Consider the following 19403-nt stretch of genomic DNA (forward strand, 5'->3'; position numbering starts at 1 on the left):
CTCATTTTATGTATTCTGAAAACTGAATCAGACATTCTTTAAGAAAAAGACATACCTATAAACCTAACTCTTACAGATAATGGCTTAAAAGTTTGGTTATTTCTTAGACACCTAGCAGGAAATTTAAACATACAGTTCTCATCTGAAAACAAAAGTAAAAATATATTAAGCACTGCAACACCTAACCCTTTGATTTGTGCCTACACTGAAACACCTGCCAAAGATATTTTTAGTATTGTTGCAGAGCTCTGAACTTGTGCAAACTTTCACTACTAGGGGATTTCTTTATATTAACAGTTAATATTTCGCCAATTCAGTTTACTTTAAATCAGAGCTACTCAACTTTGGAAGCCCCAGAGGCCACAATGATACCTACAGCACATGCCGAGGGCTGCAACTTAAGTGTGGTTGCATATACATGCAAATATATATTCAAATATATGCAAATAGCAAAAAACGCTTCCGAACCCCCAACACCTCACTGATGTGGCCCCCAACGGAGACACCTCAGTCTTCTAGCACTGAAGCCCCACAGGATGAGGAAAAGGGACAGGGAGGACTGAGGTTCAGGGCTTCCCATGGGCCAGATTTACTTTTCTGGGGTTCCGGAGTTAAGTGGGTTTTGTGGACCTCTTAAGGCTCTGGATGGGGACAAAAATGAGGGGTTCAGTGTGCTGGATAAGTCTGCCAGAGAGTGGGCTAGGGATGGGGGTGCAGGATCTGGGTGGGAGGTGGAGTGAAGAAGGAGGTGAGGGGGTGAAGTCTGGGTGGGAGATGGGGTGCAGAAGCAGGCTGGAAATCAGGAGAGAGGCCGTAGGACCAAAGGAGGGTGCAGATTGTGGTCAGGAGTGAGGGAGGGTGTAGAAGCAAAGTGGGGGTGCAGGGTATCAACATGGGGACAGGAGATGAGTGAGGGGAAATTGGAGCATGGGGGTCTGAGCTAAGGATGTTAAATATTGGTTAATTTTCTAGTCGAGTAGTCGATGGGGTAATCAAATAGTCGATGGTCTAGTCGATAGGAACTTCTGCATTCCTCCTTTGAAATGTAAAAGAGCTCCTGCTGGGCCACTTGTACATTTCAAAGGAGGAATGCGGAACTCCATGTGCATCCCAGGGCCAGTGGGAAGTCCTGCTGACTCTGGGTGGCATGCAGGCGAGCCAGCTTTGAAATGCACAAGAAAAAGTGGGATCAAAGCAAAAGTGCCCACATGGAACCCTGGGCCAGCACAGGACTCAGAGTCCCCCGCTGACCATGCTGCACTGCCACTTTGAAATGCCATGCGGAGCCTGGGATCAGCTGGGGAGCCAAAATACTTCAAACTATGAGGTTCTGGCCATTGACTAAGGTAGAAAAACTTCATACTGTTAACAAAACCAGGTCAATTTCAAATGAGAATGAGTTAAATGAAGCATGAATTTAGAATAGATAAAACACAGAGGAAGAAGCCAGTTGCAAGTCACCCAGCTTCACTAACCACAGAACTGGATGGTTCCGTTCTGGTGGCAGCTGGACAAGAGTAGCTCTTTATTAACTATTTCTATTAATTATATTTGGTTTTGAGGCTGGGAAGAAGGGAAAGGAGGGCTTTTTTCCAATTCTACTTTGATCACAGCTAGAAAACACTCTTACTTGTACCACTGTTGGGTTGTCTCCAGATCCAATTAGATAACGTGGATTACTCCAAATAAGCTCTGAAAATGTTGCTTCATCTCCTTTCTCTACAGCCTTCCGAAGTTTGGCAGTAAGGTCCTGAGTACGAGGACTTTTATAACTGTTGGCTCTTTCTTTATTAGCTGCTTCTGTCTCAGGGGAGCATAAGCCTTCTAAAAAAGCAAAAGTTTACATTATTCTTGATGCATTTTTTCCAATATATGTTATTTTCATATCTTGTCACTGAAATATGATTTTCATCTCGAGTCTTTATAATAAAACCATAAATGTTTAATACTAGTGGTTTGTAGTTGGAAAACTCTAAATTCCTTTCGCTGTAAGGTAGTATACGCATGGAATTTTAAGGTTTTGATTTTAACTGGTGAAACTGATCCTTGTCAGTCTTTTCACACAAAAAGATATACACAATTTTGCAAAAATCAAAAATTTACAGAGAAAGCTAAAAATGTATGTTGAACTTGTAAGCTATTTGTTCTTTTGATTTCAATTCTATCAATTAAGATTATGATAAGATTACATTTAATGATTTTATTTCTGAACCTGTTAGGAATCTGCAAAAGTGACAGAGTCCTGTGGCACCTTACAGACTAACAGATATATTGGAGCATAAGCTTTCATGGGCAAAGATCTAGTCACTTTTGCAGATTCAGACTAACATGGCTACCCCTCTGTTAGGAATCTGTTTGTCAACTCAGTTAAGTTTGAATGTACAATTTCTGTGATTTTTAAAATATCTTCCAAATTAAAGAAAAGTTACAGTGCATTCTACATTTGTGAAGGGCTCATCTGCTACCTTCAGATTAACTAGCAATTTCAAAATTCTCCTCCCAAAAAGTTCTGATACAAAGATGCATGCGTTTAATCTACACAGAGATGTATGCTTTTACTCACCTCTGTTAAGTAATGGTCCCGTTTTCACTGGAGATAAAGATAAGGAAGTCTTGCTAGGAGATGGAAAGTAATCACATATTCCTTTTGCAAATTTTTCAGCATCTTCTCTGTTGGAGAAAGCTTTAAATCGGGAGCCCTTAATCATCTTAACAGCTTGTAGAGCTTCCTTTTTGTCCTCATAAACATGCACTTTCTCTGGAATAGAAAGATTAGAGCCAGAAATTAAGTTCTCTTCGTAACATCAAGGTCAAATTTAATCATGGAATGAGATTACAAAAGTTGTCAAACTGGCCTTAAAGCTTAAACCTACCAAAAATGGTCTTCTCGATGCAGTCTGTAATAAAGAACATCCCTACTAATGTCTCAAGTGACCTTTATAAATTTTACCTCTAACAAACTAGGTAGGCAGAATTTCATCACTTCTAATCAGTGTTGGTTTGGCTGGAGCATATCTGGCATCACTACAATGCTTTCAGGAACTTTTGCTAGAGGGAGAAACACAACCCCAAGAGCATCAATCTGTAATTTTTTTAAGATGACTTATCACCACAGTAATTAATTAGTCTCATATAGGAAGATATACTATGAAAGTGACTTACTGTCATAATTCTTAAATTTCTCACCAGAGAACCTGCCACTGTGTCTAAAGCTTTTTATTAAGTAAAAAGTATTCTATTCTGTTGGACATTAGATTTACTTTAAAGAGCATGGCATTCTTGGAAAAGAATAAATTATCATTGCTTCAGAGTGCAAGAGCCCCTATCTTCTATCAGAAGATATTCCGAATTGCTATTATGGATGTAAAATCCCAATTAATTGGTTAACCAGTTAAATGTGATATTTAACCAGTTAACTGATTAAAGGAAGATGGGCAGGGGCACTACTATAGCCCTGCTGTGCTAGAGTGCTACCTACCCACCATGCCCTGGTTGGGAGCAGCCCCTGTCCACAATGGCTTCACAGAGCTGGAACAGCTCCCTGCCAGTAGCGGCACGGAGCTGCCCCAGCCCCCCCCAGGTTAATCTTTAACATTACCATTAAGGGTGATGTTTATAGGCTAACCTTTCACATCTCTAACTGCTACCTTGACAACTTGGAACTGATTAGGTAATATCTTATTGTAGGGTGTATCAAATGCATAAATAAGAAAGACTATTATGACTGAAGCAAAATACAGGACTATGTAGCACTTTAAAGACTAACAAGATGGTTTATTAGATGATGAGCTTTCGTGGGCCAGACCCACTTCCTCAGATCAAGACACGAAAGCTCATCATCTAAAAAACCATCTTGTTAGTCTTTAAAGTGCTACATAGTCCTGTATTTTGCTTCAGCTACACCAGACTAACACGGCTACATTTCTATTATTATTATGATTGAGGCCTTGGAACATCATGTAGCTATGAGATGTGAAGGAATATATAGAACTTTATAATACAAAGTACTGATGACATCAGTTCAAACCTATGTAAATAAGTTTTGATTACTTTCTTATTGCTTTTTTAACATTCTTATTGAGAAGTGGTGTAAAAGCAAGAAAAGATGAGGTGAGAAAGCATTTTTCTTTCTTCTGAATAATATCTAGTAGAGACCCTCATTCAGTGCAGGCTCTTATGGTAGGTCAAATGGATTATTTATAACCATTATTCTAAACACTGGAATTGATGTATACTATTTATTTCCTATCACTTTCTAAACATAACCTTAAAACAAGCAAAATATGTAAAACCTCCACAATGACAAACTGCCATTAAAAATATCAGAAATTCATACATAATATAATTAAAAACAGACTAGAATTCATAAGCAGTGCCCAGTGTAACACATAAAAATCTCCCAATGACTGATATTAGAGGGACAGCCGAATTACTTTAACTTTAAAAACGAGAATTCCTGCAACACCTTAGAGACTAACATGTATATCTGTATTTAGTATCATGAACTTTCATGGGCGAAACACTCTCCACTCTGCTCAGCTGAGGAAGTGGGTTTTGCCAATGCTTGTTGTTTTCCTTTTTTAAAAGATCAAAAATATCAGCATTGTCTGTAAAACTAAAATTAATTCCATTCAAGTCAGTGAAATTTAATATTTACCCATTTACAGACATGAATTTTCTTAAATAAAGGAAGAAATCAAGATTTATAGAGTGGCACTGTTTATAAATTCTTAATACCAAAAATGAGAATCAGTGAATACATCTAATTTAAAACAATATGTGAAGACTTTGAGATAATTTTTTCACAGACTAGAAGAAGCAACAAAATAATGTACAGTATATGTTTGTTTGGGGCAAAATAATGAGTTAATGTTTTGAAGTACTATATACATGTACAATGTTATATAACTTAAGTAATTCAGAATTAATATACTAAACTCCAAAACTACTCAAAGTTTTGAAGATAAATGATGTTATCTTCATAAAGTTTCAATGTACATTAAATCTTTCATAAAAGACATTTTTACACACATTCCATCACATGGATACTGCCCTTGGCATTAAAACAAAATGCTGTCTCTCTATAGGCAGGGCTCGCCAGCTGCGCGGTTCTGCGCTCTGCGTATGCGCAGATCATTCTGCGCATGCACAGATCACTCTGCTCCGGCTCTCCTGGGGTGTAATCTACTCACATGTGTGAGTAGATTACATTGTTTGTCGAGTCCTGTCTATGGGTATGTCTACACTACAGGATAAGGTTGAATTAAGATATGCAATTTCAGCTACGTTAATTACATAGCTAAACTGAAAGTACCTTAACTCAACTTTTGGTGCTGTCCACACAGCAGGAAGCCAAAGGGAAAACACTCTCCCTTCGACTTCTCTTACTCCTTGTGGAAGCAGGACTACTGGCATCAACCGGAGTGCCTCTCAGTTTGAATTAGCATGTCTTAACTAGACCCACTAATTCGAACTTCGGAAGACCAACAGCAGCAGCTTAGATCTTCTTTGTAGTGTAGACATACCCTACATTTTATCTGAGAGAGAAAGAGAAAACTGTTACCAAATAGTAAAAGATATTCCAATAGTAACAATGGTTGATATTACAGGAAAACAAGATTTGCTCTAAACTCAAATTAACCACATTATTCTAGATCAACAGTATTCAAACCTTATAATACTGTAAAAGCATTTGGCAACATTGTCTCAGAAACTTACCTCCCTAAATTTAATTAAATACCACTAAATTTTCAGTGTTTCGTTTTGAAGACCATGAAGAAGTGCTCCATGTATCACAGTTTGATAATCAGTGCTCTAGATCAGAAAGTCCCAACTTTGTTACATCCCCATTTGGAAACTCATGTCCCTTGTGTTTACCCCTTTCCTCTCCTCCCAAGCTTGACCTGTTCTCACACTGTCCAGCCAGTTTCCTTCTTTTATAGCCCAGACAGCCCCTCTCCCCTCATAGCCAGGCTGAAGCCTGGTCCACACTAGGAGTACAGGTCAAATTTAGCTGCAGAAGGTTGATTTTCTAAACACTACCAAATCCATTCTGTTGACTTTAAGGGCTGCTGAAGTCTATTTTGGTACTCCCGCTTTTCATGAGGAGTAACACAAGTTTTGACCTTGAATGGTTGAATTCACAGTAGTGTACACCCAACACTGAAAAAGTTGAGGTTCTTGGTAGGGATGTGAACATGTAATTGACTACATGAATAATTGATAAGCCTAGGCTTATCAGACTCCCCATCTTCCCTGCACTCCCTCTATCAGCAACGCAGAGTGATGGGGGCAGGAAGGCATTGGTACATGTATAGTACATGTGGGAAATTGGCTTTCAAGCTAGCTTCCTGCACGTTAACAGCTGCTTGCCCCTTCTCCAGTGCTGCTGCCTCTTTAGCATGAACAGGGTGGCAGGAGGGAGGTAGTCTGCACAGGGAGCTGATTTTTAAACAAGCTTCCCTCATGGACTGGTTCCCCATCAGCCATCCTGCGCTACTGCTTTTGACACAAAGGGAGCAGGCCAGAAGCACATTTTAGTAACCATATATCCACTAAGAATTGTTGTGCCTACTCAATCACTAAAATGATTTCTAACATCCCTAGTAGGCTGGGTCACCAAGGATAACTATTGGCATTTCGACCTCTCTGATTTTCTGGTCTCTCCACACCGGGCCAGTAATAGGTAGTTGGGGACAAGCTTGTTCTCCAACCGCCTCTGCCTAACCTGGAGGAGCAGCTCCTATCTGTGGAAGGCACTGCCTTCAGCTCTTCAAAAGGGAAGAAAGATGCAAGAGTGTTCTACTTCATCTCAGATCCTCATGCCCACTGATAAGCTTGTACTGCCACCTCTCCCATGATTTGAAAACCCATGCCCTACACAAGCCTTGTCAAAAGGATGATAAAAACAAAGAGGCAATAGTATTTTGCACCCTCACACTGTCTTTAAATCTTTCATGCTTGACAAGTCCCTTCCAGGTGGGCAGGATTATCATGTCTGTAATCCTAGTTTGTTTGGGTTTTCTTAAGTGCTATTATGGTCATTTTAATAATTTCAAAATAGTATTTCAATAATCATTTGCAACTGTAAGCTTCTCGTTTATCAAAGCACGCTCAACCCACACCAAAATAGATGGCTACTGCCAGGTTACTGGCTTGCTGTGATTAATTTGGATACTTGTACCTATTGAAAAGCAAAAATGAATATCATGAACATTGACAACAGATTAAAAGAAGGCAATGTAAGTTACATTATAACTCTGCTGGCCCAATAACTTCCTCAGTTGAACTAACAGTTTAATCCTGGGGGAATTCTGTGATACTGCACAGGCACAGAATTCATGCCATCTGCAGATTTCTTTACTTTCCTGTTAGGGTTGCCAGGTGTCCAGTATTAAACCAGACAGTCCGGTATTTTTGCCTCCTGTCAGGTAAAAAAAATTCAGAAACTACCAGGTACCTAAAATGTCTGGTATTTTCTGATTTTTTTTCCTGGCTTACCGGGTTCCACGGGGAAGCTGTCCAGCCCGGTGCAGGGAGGAAAGATGGCGGGCAGCCATTGGCAGCCTGTAAGGGCCAATAAGCCTCCAAAGCGTTTCTTAAAAGGGCTACACTGCTGTTATTTTAATTTTTAAATTAATTTCTTTTTTTGCTCAACAACTTTGGTCCACCCCCCCCCCCCCCCCAAATATTTCCCCAGTGTTTTTTTTTTTTTTTTCAGGAGAAGTGAGGGTGGGAGTCGGTATTTTTGGTTAAACCATCTGGCAACCCTATTCCCTGTGCAAAAATGACTTCTGAAGAGAAGCAGCACCCTCCCCAACGGTCAGCAGAGATTTTACAGGGGGACCAGCTGGGTATGCAGTAGTAGACACCAATTACCGAAATCCCCTCCTGGTTTCCTAGTGGACATAGCCAAATGAGAGACACTGTTCCTCTGGCTTGCTATTGCAGGATGCCCAGCATAAGGAGATTGATTTCAGGATGTTTAGAGATAGGAAAGAGCTTCCCTGATTTTCTATCAGGCAGAATATAATGTAGCCATTGTTGTTGGTGAACTATTCCCATTCTTGGGAAATTCCCCCAAGGGCATAAAATAGGTGAAAAAAAACCTTACTCCTGGAAGAATTCTGTGCCACTGCACAATGCAGAATGCTGCAGAAGTTAACATTGGTTGCAGATTTTCTTTTCCCTCATGGAAACGGGCAGTGGTGCTGCTGGACCCAGAAGAGTCAAGCTTGCATATAGGCAATGCTACCAGAGAGGGGGAGGAAGCTAGCAAGTTCCCAGAAGCTGGCAAGTTGCCCTGAGGGAGGGAGATGGCCGTCTGCAGGAAATTACACAGGTTTAGGATTGAGGATGAGGCTGTTTCTCCCTCTGTATTCCTAGGCACTATGAGATAGGAGGGCAAACGTGTAAGCAAGTGTAGGCCCTGCAGCTGGGCTCCAGGGGTCAGAGTATAAAAATATTGGCTGAAGGGGTGGAGGAGGAATGGTTGAGAAACAGGAACTGGGTTGTCATAGTGGTTTAACTTTCTACTCCCGGGGGGAATTTGTGTGTGCATCTGTATTGTTAAAGACGTTCTTGCTGACAGGTATTATTTTAAAATAAATCACCAAAATAACTGAAGCTAGCACGATTATGTAGTATTATTTTGACAAATAAAATTTGCAGAATTTTACAATATTGTGTGTGTGTGTGTGTGTGTTTAATTCCATGTGAGTAAAATGTTTTAAGGATTCTCAACATACATTTCCTCAGCAGTGTAAAAGATCATTACTGTAAATGACAGTATGGTCTTACAAACGCTACGGTGCTTTATGATTAGAACTGATTTAAATGTAGGCACTGAAAAATTTTCCTACCAAAATGTGTTCCATGAATTCAACTGTTTACTACCTAGATTTTGGATGATGCCTAGTAGTACAATTTAAATGATGAGTTTGATTCCCCAGCACTGACTTGTGTTTCAGTTGCATATGATGTAATACTGAACATATATATGGCTTGCATACATTTGATGACTAATAACTAGAAATAAAAGGTTAAAATTAGATTCATCACTAGTAGATAAAAGAGATTTAGAGAATTCCGTCAGTGCTCCCCACTATCATTCTTCAACCAATGTACTGTAGTTTACATAAATTACCAAAATAACTGAAACTGTGGAGTGATTAAGTTGCATTATTTGAGAAATAAAATATTAAGAAAATTTTAAAATACAGTGCACAGAATTTTTGGCACAGAATTCTTCCAAAAGCAGTAAGCTATATCCCTACAAAAAGAATACAACAGTTGAAAAACAGTCTCTTTTGTAATATATAATGTGAAAGGCACATGCTACTTCTGTCCTTCACAAATAGTGTAACACATGAAATTATAAAAGCAAATTACCATTTCTTGCCAAAATGTCATCATAAACTGGACATACACCATAGTATACAGGAGGGTCTCTAGATGGTGTATGAGCATTTATTTGTGCATCAGTATCTACTGCTCCACAGACTGATGCAGAACAGGACTTGTGCATTACAGCTTCCTCTTCTGGGGGATTCAGGCCCATATTGTACCCAAAATCTCCGTCTTCAGAGAAGTTTATATGACTCTTGGTGTTCACTGTGGCAGATTTCAAAGCTCTTTGTATTTCTGACTGGTCACTATCAGATGCAGTGTTTTCAGAAAATTTCTCGGCAACAGTGGCTGCATCAATTTCCAACCCTCCTTGTTGTTCCAACAAAGACTGTGCCAATCTTTTTTCAAAAATAAACCTGGTAGTCGAGGTAATGGGTCCACACTTCAGTCCAGCTTTCATAATTTCTTCTCTAAGATCATCAGGAGTTAGCTGCTTTAGTTGAGACAATATAGAATCCATTGTTATTTCACCTGGAAAAAATGCAAAGTGACATTAACTGTAGCTAAAACACTTTTAATTTATTAAATGCAGGGGAAAGGGTGACATAACTAAAAGCAGTCATTTCCTCATGAAATTGAGCACTATCAAGGTTGCACAAAGCCAGTGCGATATTTTTCCAGTCAACACACTGACAAAAATATTTTTAGAAACAAAACTCTTTTTTCTTCTTCATGTTCTCAGGGCAAGCAGCTGGAAGTGTGGTCACCTTGCCAGATTTCACTTTCCCCCAATGACACATCATTTTGCCTCTGACATGCCCACCTCTAAATTATGGGGTGACACTGGTGAGATACACTGCCTGTTACTTTTTATGCTTCTGCTCTACTAGTCAATGCTCCCAGATTTTGCATTCAATCAGGACGTAGTATGAAAGCAAATATGATCACAAAGTAAACTTTTATATTTCTTATAATAAAAATCCATACATGGGACATATTGCTGAAGACGATAACTAAATATAAGATTTATAATTAGTCAGAAGGAGCTAAATGGTACATCTATTCTTGAAATAAGATCACATCACAGCATACTACCAGATACCATAAAGGCTACAGCTTTTTTCTACAACAATTTACAGAAATTTGTTTTTAAGGGAACCCGCGGTCAGCTGCATGCCACGCAGAGCCCAGGATCAGCTGGGGAGTCCCAGCTTCATGTGGTATTTCAAAACAGCAACACAGCATGGAGCCCAGGGTCAGCTGACCCCGAGCTGCACACGGAGTTCTGCATTCCTCCTTTGAAATGTGTAAGAGCTCCTCCTGGGGCTCTTGTACATTTCTAAGGAGGAATGCTGAAGTGAATATTGACTAGTCGAGTAGTTCCATCGACTACTCAACTAGTCAATTAAACATTACTTAACATCCTTATTATGTACTGGAAAAGTTATAGATGGATTTTAAATATGTAACTTTACTTAAAAATTGTCTATAGCTCATCTGCGCACATTTTTAACATTTATAAAATATATCTTTATTTCAGCTAAAAGGTAGCAGCTCCCAGAAGATGCAGTCACAAGATGTAGAATGATTCTATATGATGCACACCACTAAATACCATGCAATTTTATAACAAAGGACAAAGTATTCTGAAGTGAAATTCATAAAGTGAATTTAAAACCAGTTGTTTGCTAAACAGAATAAAAATGTTTTTGTGAAATACTTATATGATAAAAATATACTACTTACGTAACATTTTCCAGTCATGAATCTTACATACTACTGTTCTTTTACAAACTAACAAATTTAACTATGACACTATGAGATAAGAGACCTTTATTCCCATTTCTGACAAAGAATTGAAGTCTCAGAAAGCTCAAGATATTGACTCCTGAGTTCTGAAGAGCCTCCTATTAAGGCACCAAGCCTGCTTACTTCCCATCTACTTCAACAGGATTCTCACATCAGCATGTCTTAAGTGACTGGCCCATGGCCATACAAGAAGTCTACAGCAGAGCTGAAAATAAGTCATAGGTCCTCAGTCTCCATGCTGAATCTTACTTGCAAGACTATTCTTCCTTTGCAAAACATTTTAATAATAAGAACTTTAAAGAGTTATAAAATGCAGCTATGTGATCTGGAGTCACATTAAAACCTGCTATACCATTTCGTTTTATTTCCCTTGAATTTTCTCAGTGAAGATGAAAAATGCAATCAAGCTGAGAAATAAGTACAGGCAGTCCCCGGGTTACGTACAAGATAGGGACTGTAGGTTTGTTCTTAAGTTGAATTTGTATGTAAGTCGGAACTGGCTTCCAGATTCAGCCACTGCTGAAACTGACCAGCGGCTGACTACAGGAAGCCCGAGGCAGAGTTGCCGCGCGGCGCGCCTGGGCTGTCCCGCCGCCGGCTTCCCCCGAGGCTTTGCAAAGCTGCGGAGAGGCTCGGGCAGCCGGGCAGCCCAGGCACGCCTGGGCTGCCCCGCAGCACCAGCCCCTCCGCAGCTTTGCAAAGCCTTGGGGGAAGCCGGCGGTGCACCTGGGCTGCCCCGCAGCCCCAGCCCCTCCGCGGCTTTGCAAAGCCTCGGGGGAAGCTGGCGGTGGGACAGCCCAGGCGCGCCTGGGCTGCCCTGCTGCCCGAGCCCCTCCGCGGCTTTGCTCCGCGTCTTCCTGGTCTGCAGACCAGGGAGACGTGGAGCAGCTTTTCTCGCCCCGGAGTACACGGGCGGCGGGACCGCGAGGTTCCGCAGTCCATGTCCTCCGGGGCGAGAAAAGCCCCCGTTCGTAACTGCGGATCCGATGTAAGTCGGATCCGTGTAAGTCAGGGACTGCCTGTAAAGCTAAATGTACAGACTTCTGGATAATGAATATCTACTATATATTTTGAAAAGTTTTTGTTGATCTGTTTGTACAAAATAAAGTCACACTTCACGATTACCTACAGATACCAAATTTCACATAAACAATCCTGCCACTTAAATTAGCTTGAATGCACCACTTTTTACACCAGAATATGCTGGGTGAATGGTTAAATCAGAGTTTCTCAAACACTGAACTGCAATGGGAGTTGAGGCTCTGAGGCTTCAGAGCCAAAAATAAATGCCCAGGAGCAGCTCTGTCAAGAGTGGGTCTGTGGACTACTTGGAGAAACACTGGTTTAAATAATTATTATTGTTTTTCACCAGAAAAAAGTTAAGACTTTTATGATTAGAGTTCATAAAAAATATTTGTTAAAGTTGAGTCTCCTATAGGGATGTTGACATGTAGCCAACTATATGATTAACCAATAAGCCTAGGTTTATCGACTTACCTTGTTAACTACAAGCATTTTCTCCCCCCCTCCCCCGCTGCCTCTGATACAGCAAGAGGCAGCAGTGTAGGGTGTCCGTCTGCCAGTCTGCAAGGGAAGCTGGTTTTTAAGCTGGCTCCCCTTGTGGACTGGCTCCCACCTGGTACCCTGAGCTACTGCCTAGGATACAGAGGAAGCAGCATGGATTATCAGGGGACTCCCAGGAATGGAGCTGGGGCACACTGGCTGCTGGCCCTGCCCCTGGGGACCACAAAATAGTTGAATAACTGATAGGAATTCATGCAGTTCAACTATTCAATTAACCAATATCCAACATCCCATGTCACCTATTCAATTGCCATTTTAGTGCAAAGAACATTTTTACAGTTAAAATCACAAAATAATTCAAATTAGTTATAGAAAAAGTAATACAAGTTTTTACAAATTCCTGATTCAAATTTACTATTTATTGTAATTATTCAATAAAATGAATAATTGAAGTTTGAAGTTGAAATCCTACACGTTTAAAACTGTTCTTTTACTTTCCTTTTCCAAGCACATAAAAAATTTTCTTAATTACATATATTTAATTTCTTGAACTTTTCCTATAAGTGTAATCTATGCCAAATGATTTTGTCCAACAGGCCTCACCTGTTGGTTGATGATTCTTGTAAGGATTATGTATTAGTAATTTAATGCAACAAGGAATGAATGCTGCTCTGAGCACTTCTCCAGAGCCTAAGTCAAAGAACCAGTACAGCCATCTACCTAAGACCTCTTATGCTTTATATAAATAGCAAAAATCCTACATTTATTGCTGTCTGGTGATTCAACAAGTTTAATATATAGTAAAAGCAAATATTATAATCCTTCTATGGAACATAGAAGAAATACATTCCAGACAGTACTGAATTATTTAAGGTCAATGCAATCTTTCTGAAATGTGCAACAATTAGAGAATACACTTCAAGTGCACGTTATAACTATTATCACCGCACCATTTCAAACTGTGGTAATGTGAAGTGGTAAACAGGTAGATATAGCAATTAATATTAGGATCTGTCTACTAAGAATGTTAAATATCGATAAAATGTCTAGTTGAGTAGTTGATGGAATTTCCATTGACTATTCGATGTACATTTCAAAGGAGAAATGTGGAAATGTCTAAGAGCCGCAATGTAGCCTGATCTAAGATTATGTTTAAATTCTAATTACCCACCTTTAGGGTCAACAGGTTCTTCGTGCCAGGATCAGGCTCAGTATTCAATTATTCTATGATTGGGAACCCTGATGAGCATGGTTGCAACACTCACACTATAGAAACTCTTGTATATTTACAAATATAGTTTATTAATATGGTTAGAGTCATAAACACCCCAATTTCATAAGATGGGGAATGTACCATACCATATACTTACATCATTCCTTTTAGAACAATCTTAGGTGTTAGCCCATCATATAGTTCATTACCTTCACCTTCCCCATCACCAGAAGCAATCATACTGGCCCTTCCAAGGACTACATCTTCTCCCTATCGCCCCTTGGCTTGGGTCCCACTTTTATAGTACGTGATGCTGATATTGACATGTTTTATGCATATTCAGAAGGGAATGTTTCTAATGTTGAAGTGTTCTTTTTCTATTGGTCAATGTATCATTGCACTCAACTTATCATCATATAAGTCAATTTGTTGCCATGGGCCTCTGTGGTTATCTATCGCAATCTGTGTCCTGATTACTTAACTCAGCTTGAACAAATTATTTTGGGACTTTTATATAATGATGCATCTGCTGAGTATAAGGGTAATTTTCCTACCCTCTTGTGGCATGAAAGGTCCCATACCTAAGTTCCCCTTTTCAATCCTGGGAAACAATAAATAAGCTATGACCAGGATCTAGCACGGAAATCTGCTAACCTCAGCTTCTGCTGATTTTGCAACTGCCAGTTACAGCATGGACAAAAGATAAAATATAACCCCATATTACTTGACCTGGACTGTGAGCTTATGTGTGTTTTTTCATTCAAGTGAAACCCTGCCCTCTAATTGGTAATAATGCAGACATGGCACACACTGAAAAGTGCATTCAGAGGCAGAACCATTTTGTTATACCCTAAAACAGGCACCAGTGGCACTGCAGGGGAACCCAATTCACCAGACAGCCCTTGGGCTGGACTGTACTGCACCCATGCTGCTCCTACACCTAATGGCATCTGGTCTGCCACATAGCCCAGGCAGTGCATGACACCAACAGGCTTGTGGTTGACTGTGGGGGGGAAGACAAGCAGAGAATGCACACAGACAGGTACAAGCAACAGGATCACTAATTTGGGGCTCTTGCTAGACTCGTATATACAAACATGTCCTGGCCCCAGCTAAGAAGGGGCACACACCTGTACCCAGGTGGGTCAATGGGAAAGGCCCCCAAAGGAGTTGAGCGCTGCTGTGGTATTATTCAGTGGGCCATCACAAACTGCAATGGGCAGACAGACATAAAGTCTAGTGTATTACACGTGAACTCAGATATCAGTCAAGCTAACCCAAAGGGCATGCGGGAATGCTGAGAGCAGCTTTACAATGCCTGCCTCCCACTCCCCCGAGTGTAGCCCTCTGGCCAGATAGATATGCCACCCCCCAGTTGCTCCAGTCTGAGGCAATGGGCAGGCAGGGCACATTGTGCAGATTTCTTGCATTACAGCTCTTAACTATTACCTAATTCATCTTAATTAACACAACAATATTATTAGCATGATAGGCAAGTAACTTGATAGGCTACACCAGCAGGGGCTCCTGTACATTTCAAAGGAGGAATGTGGAACTCTGTCTGCCAGCTTTGAAATGTACAAGAGTCCCTAGTGGGGGCTCTTGTACATTTCAAAGCTGCAGTGTAGCATGGAGCCCAGGGTCAGCAGGGGGACTGAGAATCCCCCGCTGACTCCAGGCTCCATGCTGTGCTGCCAATTTGAAATACCACGTGGAGCTGGGACTCCCCAGCTGATCCTGGGCTCCCCATTGCATTTCCCCAGAACCTGGGATCAGATGGAGACTCCCCAGTTCATCATCTAATAAACCATCTTGTTAGTCTTTAAAGTGCTACATAGTCCTGTATTTTATTTTTTGTGGTCCTAAAAGCTATCAGTTTTCATTTGTGCAGCCCTCAGTAGGCTCTGAGTCTGACATGTCTGGTCTACACCACAAACCTTACACTGGCATAGATGCACTGTTGCAAGGTCTCATATGTAGCTACTCTATAAATAAAATCACTCTCAGGAAGTGCAGTAGCTATGTCAGTGGGAAGGCATCTCCTGACCACACAGTGCTTTCACAGGCAAAACTTATGTTGGTAGGGGTTGGTTTTTTCCAACATCCCTTACAAGTTTAATTGACAAAAACGCTAAAGTAGATATGTCTAGTTTCAAGGCCTTATTACTAACATGCAAAGAGCTTTAAAATGGATTACTATAGAAAAAGAGCAGCAATCTGGTAAAAAAAACCAACCTGTAGCCATTCTGAAAGATTTTTAGTTTTATATGTTAAAAAAACCTTTATTACTTTTAATGAGTAACTGAACTTATAAAATCATAGAGCTGAAAGAGATCTCAGGATGTCATCAAGTTCAGTCCCCTGCCCAAAGCAGGACCAATCCCAACTAACTCAATTTAGCCAGGGCTTTGTCAAGCCGAGACTTAAAAACCTCTAGGGATGGAGATTCCACCACCTCCCTAGGTAACTCATTCCAGTGCTTCACCACTCTCCTTCAACTTGTCTATGTCTTCATAAAAGCATTTTTTTCTATGTTCTGAAAGTAAAAGTATAATTCCAAAGGCAGCCTAAGTAATGTGTTACAGCAGCACAGATTGTCAAACCTTGAATTTATGTAAATGTGATTTTCAACTGACATGTGCCTTGTGGTATTTTCAAGTGATACTTAAGTTTCTTTTGATATAATCACCTTTGTCATATGTAATTACCATTTCAGTTATACAAGCTGGCAGCTATTCAAAATTTGTCATAATAGTAACAACACTGATTTGCAGTGCAAACCACAAAAAGTCTGTGAATTTAATTCTTTAAACTTTTAATCCCAAAAAATAGTGCTTTAAATTTTAAATTTAAATTATTCTTTGACAGACACATTTAGTTATCAGGAGAGAAAATGTATCCTTATTTGCTTTCAAATTTTCTCTTACTGAAATGTTATCAACTTTAAACATGGAATGATTTGAAGTGTAGACAACTGTTAATGTATAGGTTTCCTGCCGGTTATTTTAATCAAGCTTCACAAAATGAGGTTCAATACTTAAGTGTTAACTGATATATGAAATAGGAATTCACATCCCCAAGATTTGCAACTGAAAACCTTACAGGAACTGTTTCTTTGAACAGCAGGAGTTTTCGGAGTTGGGGGCTGCTGACCCACAGAAAAGTCAGTCATGGGCTGCACACAACTGGGGGGGGGGGGGGGAACACACCAAAACAAACAAACAAAAAAACCAACTGCGAAAGAGAAAACACTCCCCACATTCCCCTTGCACACCAAAGGCTACAGGGGCCCAGGCTAGTAGACTGTGCGTGCTTCAGCCCCACAGGGAAATGGGGGGCATTAGAATACCAGTGTAAGCTCCCCAGTGCTGGGGGGGGGGAAAGCCCCCAGCCTTGGAGGCCAGATCCAAGCAAGCCATGTGTGACATCCAGCCCCTGGGCCGTAGGTTCCCCATCCCTGAAATATAGGATAAATAAGACATGAGAAAAATCAAAGCCTAACACATTATTATCCCCTTTTTCAAAGACATTAAAGCAAATTGATGATAAAGCAACAACTCATCTCCCCAGGACACTCTTAATTGCCATTTCACTAGCCACTAAATACACTTCTAAATAATGAAATACAACTTGAAGCAGAACATGCATTTAACAAATGTACAAAAACTTACAGGACTCTTATTCACAACTATAAGTTTTTAAAGTTTGAAGAAAAAAAACTATGTGATAAGTACTGCAAGGAGATCATTTAATTCCTCCCTCCTGCACAATACTAAACCTGCACAATCCTAAAACTCAAGTCTGTCTTTAGCTACAAATCAGATGAAGGAGTAACTGAGATTTGTGTGCAACAGAAGAACAGTGTATATATGTATGAGAACACTGTTCTGGATACTGTATTTCTAATGTGCCTGTCACTATGGCACCAAAGAGTATTACACCCACATCTGTGGTAAAAGTATATATATGGGAAATGCGTCTGGAATTGATTGTCCAGGAAAAAAGGACGGATAATTACCACAGTGAGGTTGGTGACACTATATTGAGAAAATAGGGGGTGAAGACAACATGGAAGAGGATCTGAAGATAGGAGAGAAAAACAGGAAAAGGGAGCTCTTAGAAAGGAGTATGGTGTCTGGGGGTGATGCAGACAACATCTGATAGAGACTGGAGACGCAAACAGCCATGCTGTCCGCAGGGAAATCTAGCCAAAGGCATCTGGAAGGAACAGAGAGTGAAGATGCTTGGGACAGGCTAGCCCCGCGACAAAGAGCTAGGGCGTGGCAGGCTCAGCCAGAGAAGCAGCAGCAGCTGCTGCACAGAGACGCATAGGGGAAGACAGGTCTTGCACGGCGCACAGTGGGCAGGCCCGGAGACTGGGGATTCTGCGGGAGGGGCTGAGTCCCCGAGGGAATTTACGGGTGAAAGGCCCCTGAAGAACCGGGGTAAAGCACCCGGAGGCTCCGAGATCTGCGGAGGCCAACAATGGCGCTTACCGGCTTGCCCGGCCCGGCCCCGGCCGTTCATCCAGCAGGACGGGAGGCAACCCCCGCCCGACTTCCCCAGAATCTCACCTGGGCGGCTCCCGCTGCAACGCCGGCTCCCCTCGGACAGCGGGGGTTGGGAGAGAAGCGGCCCTCCCGGCCCCACAGCCCTTCGGGCCGCCCTCCTGTCCCGCAGGCGGAGCAGCCAGCCAGCCAGGCCGATCACCACACAGGCAGCCAACAACTCCCAGCCCGGCCAACGGGCCCAGCCGGGCCCCCACAGAGACCCCCAGACCGCCCCGGCCCCTGCCCACCGCTCCATTCCAGTCCCGTCTCGCGCTCAGGCCAAGCTCGGCCTAACCGCCTCGCACCCAGACACTCCCCTAACAAACGCCCTTTAGGGACGGTACCTCAGGCAGCCTCCCGGCTTCCGTCTCCTCCTCCCCCCGCCGCCCCCCTCACAGGCACTGCTATCGTGCCCGCACTTCCCCGCGTGCGCCGGACCCCACCGGGCTTCTCAAGGACCCTCGCCCCCACCCGCGTGACAGTCAGACTGTCTTCGTCACTGCCTGAGAGAAAAACATTCCCTCCCCCGCCACTGAGGTGCCCGTCAGGCGACTAGTCCGCTCCGCCCACACCTCTTGCCGCAGTGCTTGATGGGAAAGCAGAGCACACAATAGTAAGCTGTTTGTGCTACTGCCTGACGGGAACGTAACAGCCCGCGCCAGACGCACTGCCTAATGGGAAAACAAGATGTTGGCCGCTCCCACAGCGACTGATGGGGAGTGGCGCTTGAGGGGAGCGGGTTCCTCGCGGAGGGGTCGGGGGCTGACTGGGCTTTGTCCTTCCCTTCCCCGGCTCCTGAAGCCATGGTGTCCAGCGGGGCCGGCGGGCAGGAGCCCTGCGCCCGCTGTCCGCCCACCCCCAATAGCTGCTGCGGGGCAGGGGCTAAGCCCTCGAGCTGCAGGCGCTGGAGAGGAGCAGAGCCAGGCTGCAGCTGTGCTGGTGACGCGCCTCAGAGGGGG

At 42.1% G+C, this 19403-nt stretch overlaps 1 protein-coding gene across 2 annotated transcripts in view; it reads right to left on the reverse strand.

The window, feature by feature from the left end:
* Positions 1-18952, reverse strand: part of ANKLE2 (ankyrin repeat and LEM domain containing 2) — a 64207-nt gene extending 45255 nt beyond the window's left edge. The window contains exons 1-4 of one of the 2 annotated variants that reach the window (XM_075898360.1): positions 18789-18952; positions 9391-9879; positions 2564-2758; positions 1631-1824 (exon numbers count right to left, since the gene is read on the reverse strand). In XM_075898360.1, coding sequence (XP_075754475.1) covers positions 1631-1824; positions 2564-2758; positions 9391-9868 — 867 coding nt within the window. In that variant the 5' untranslated portion in view covers positions 9869-9879; positions 18789-18952. The other variant, XM_075898359.1, reaches the window with a different exon arrangement.
* Between the last annotated feature and the right edge of the window lie 451 nt (positions 18953-19403).

This window comes from Pelodiscus sinensis, chromosome 15, assembly GCF_049634645.1.
Source record: "Pelodiscus sinensis isolate JC-2024 chromosome 15, ASM4963464v1, whole genome shotgun sequence".
In the NCBI taxonomy this organism is placed as follows: Eukaryota; Metazoa; Chordata; order Testudines; family Trionychidae; genus Pelodiscus; species Pelodiscus sinensis.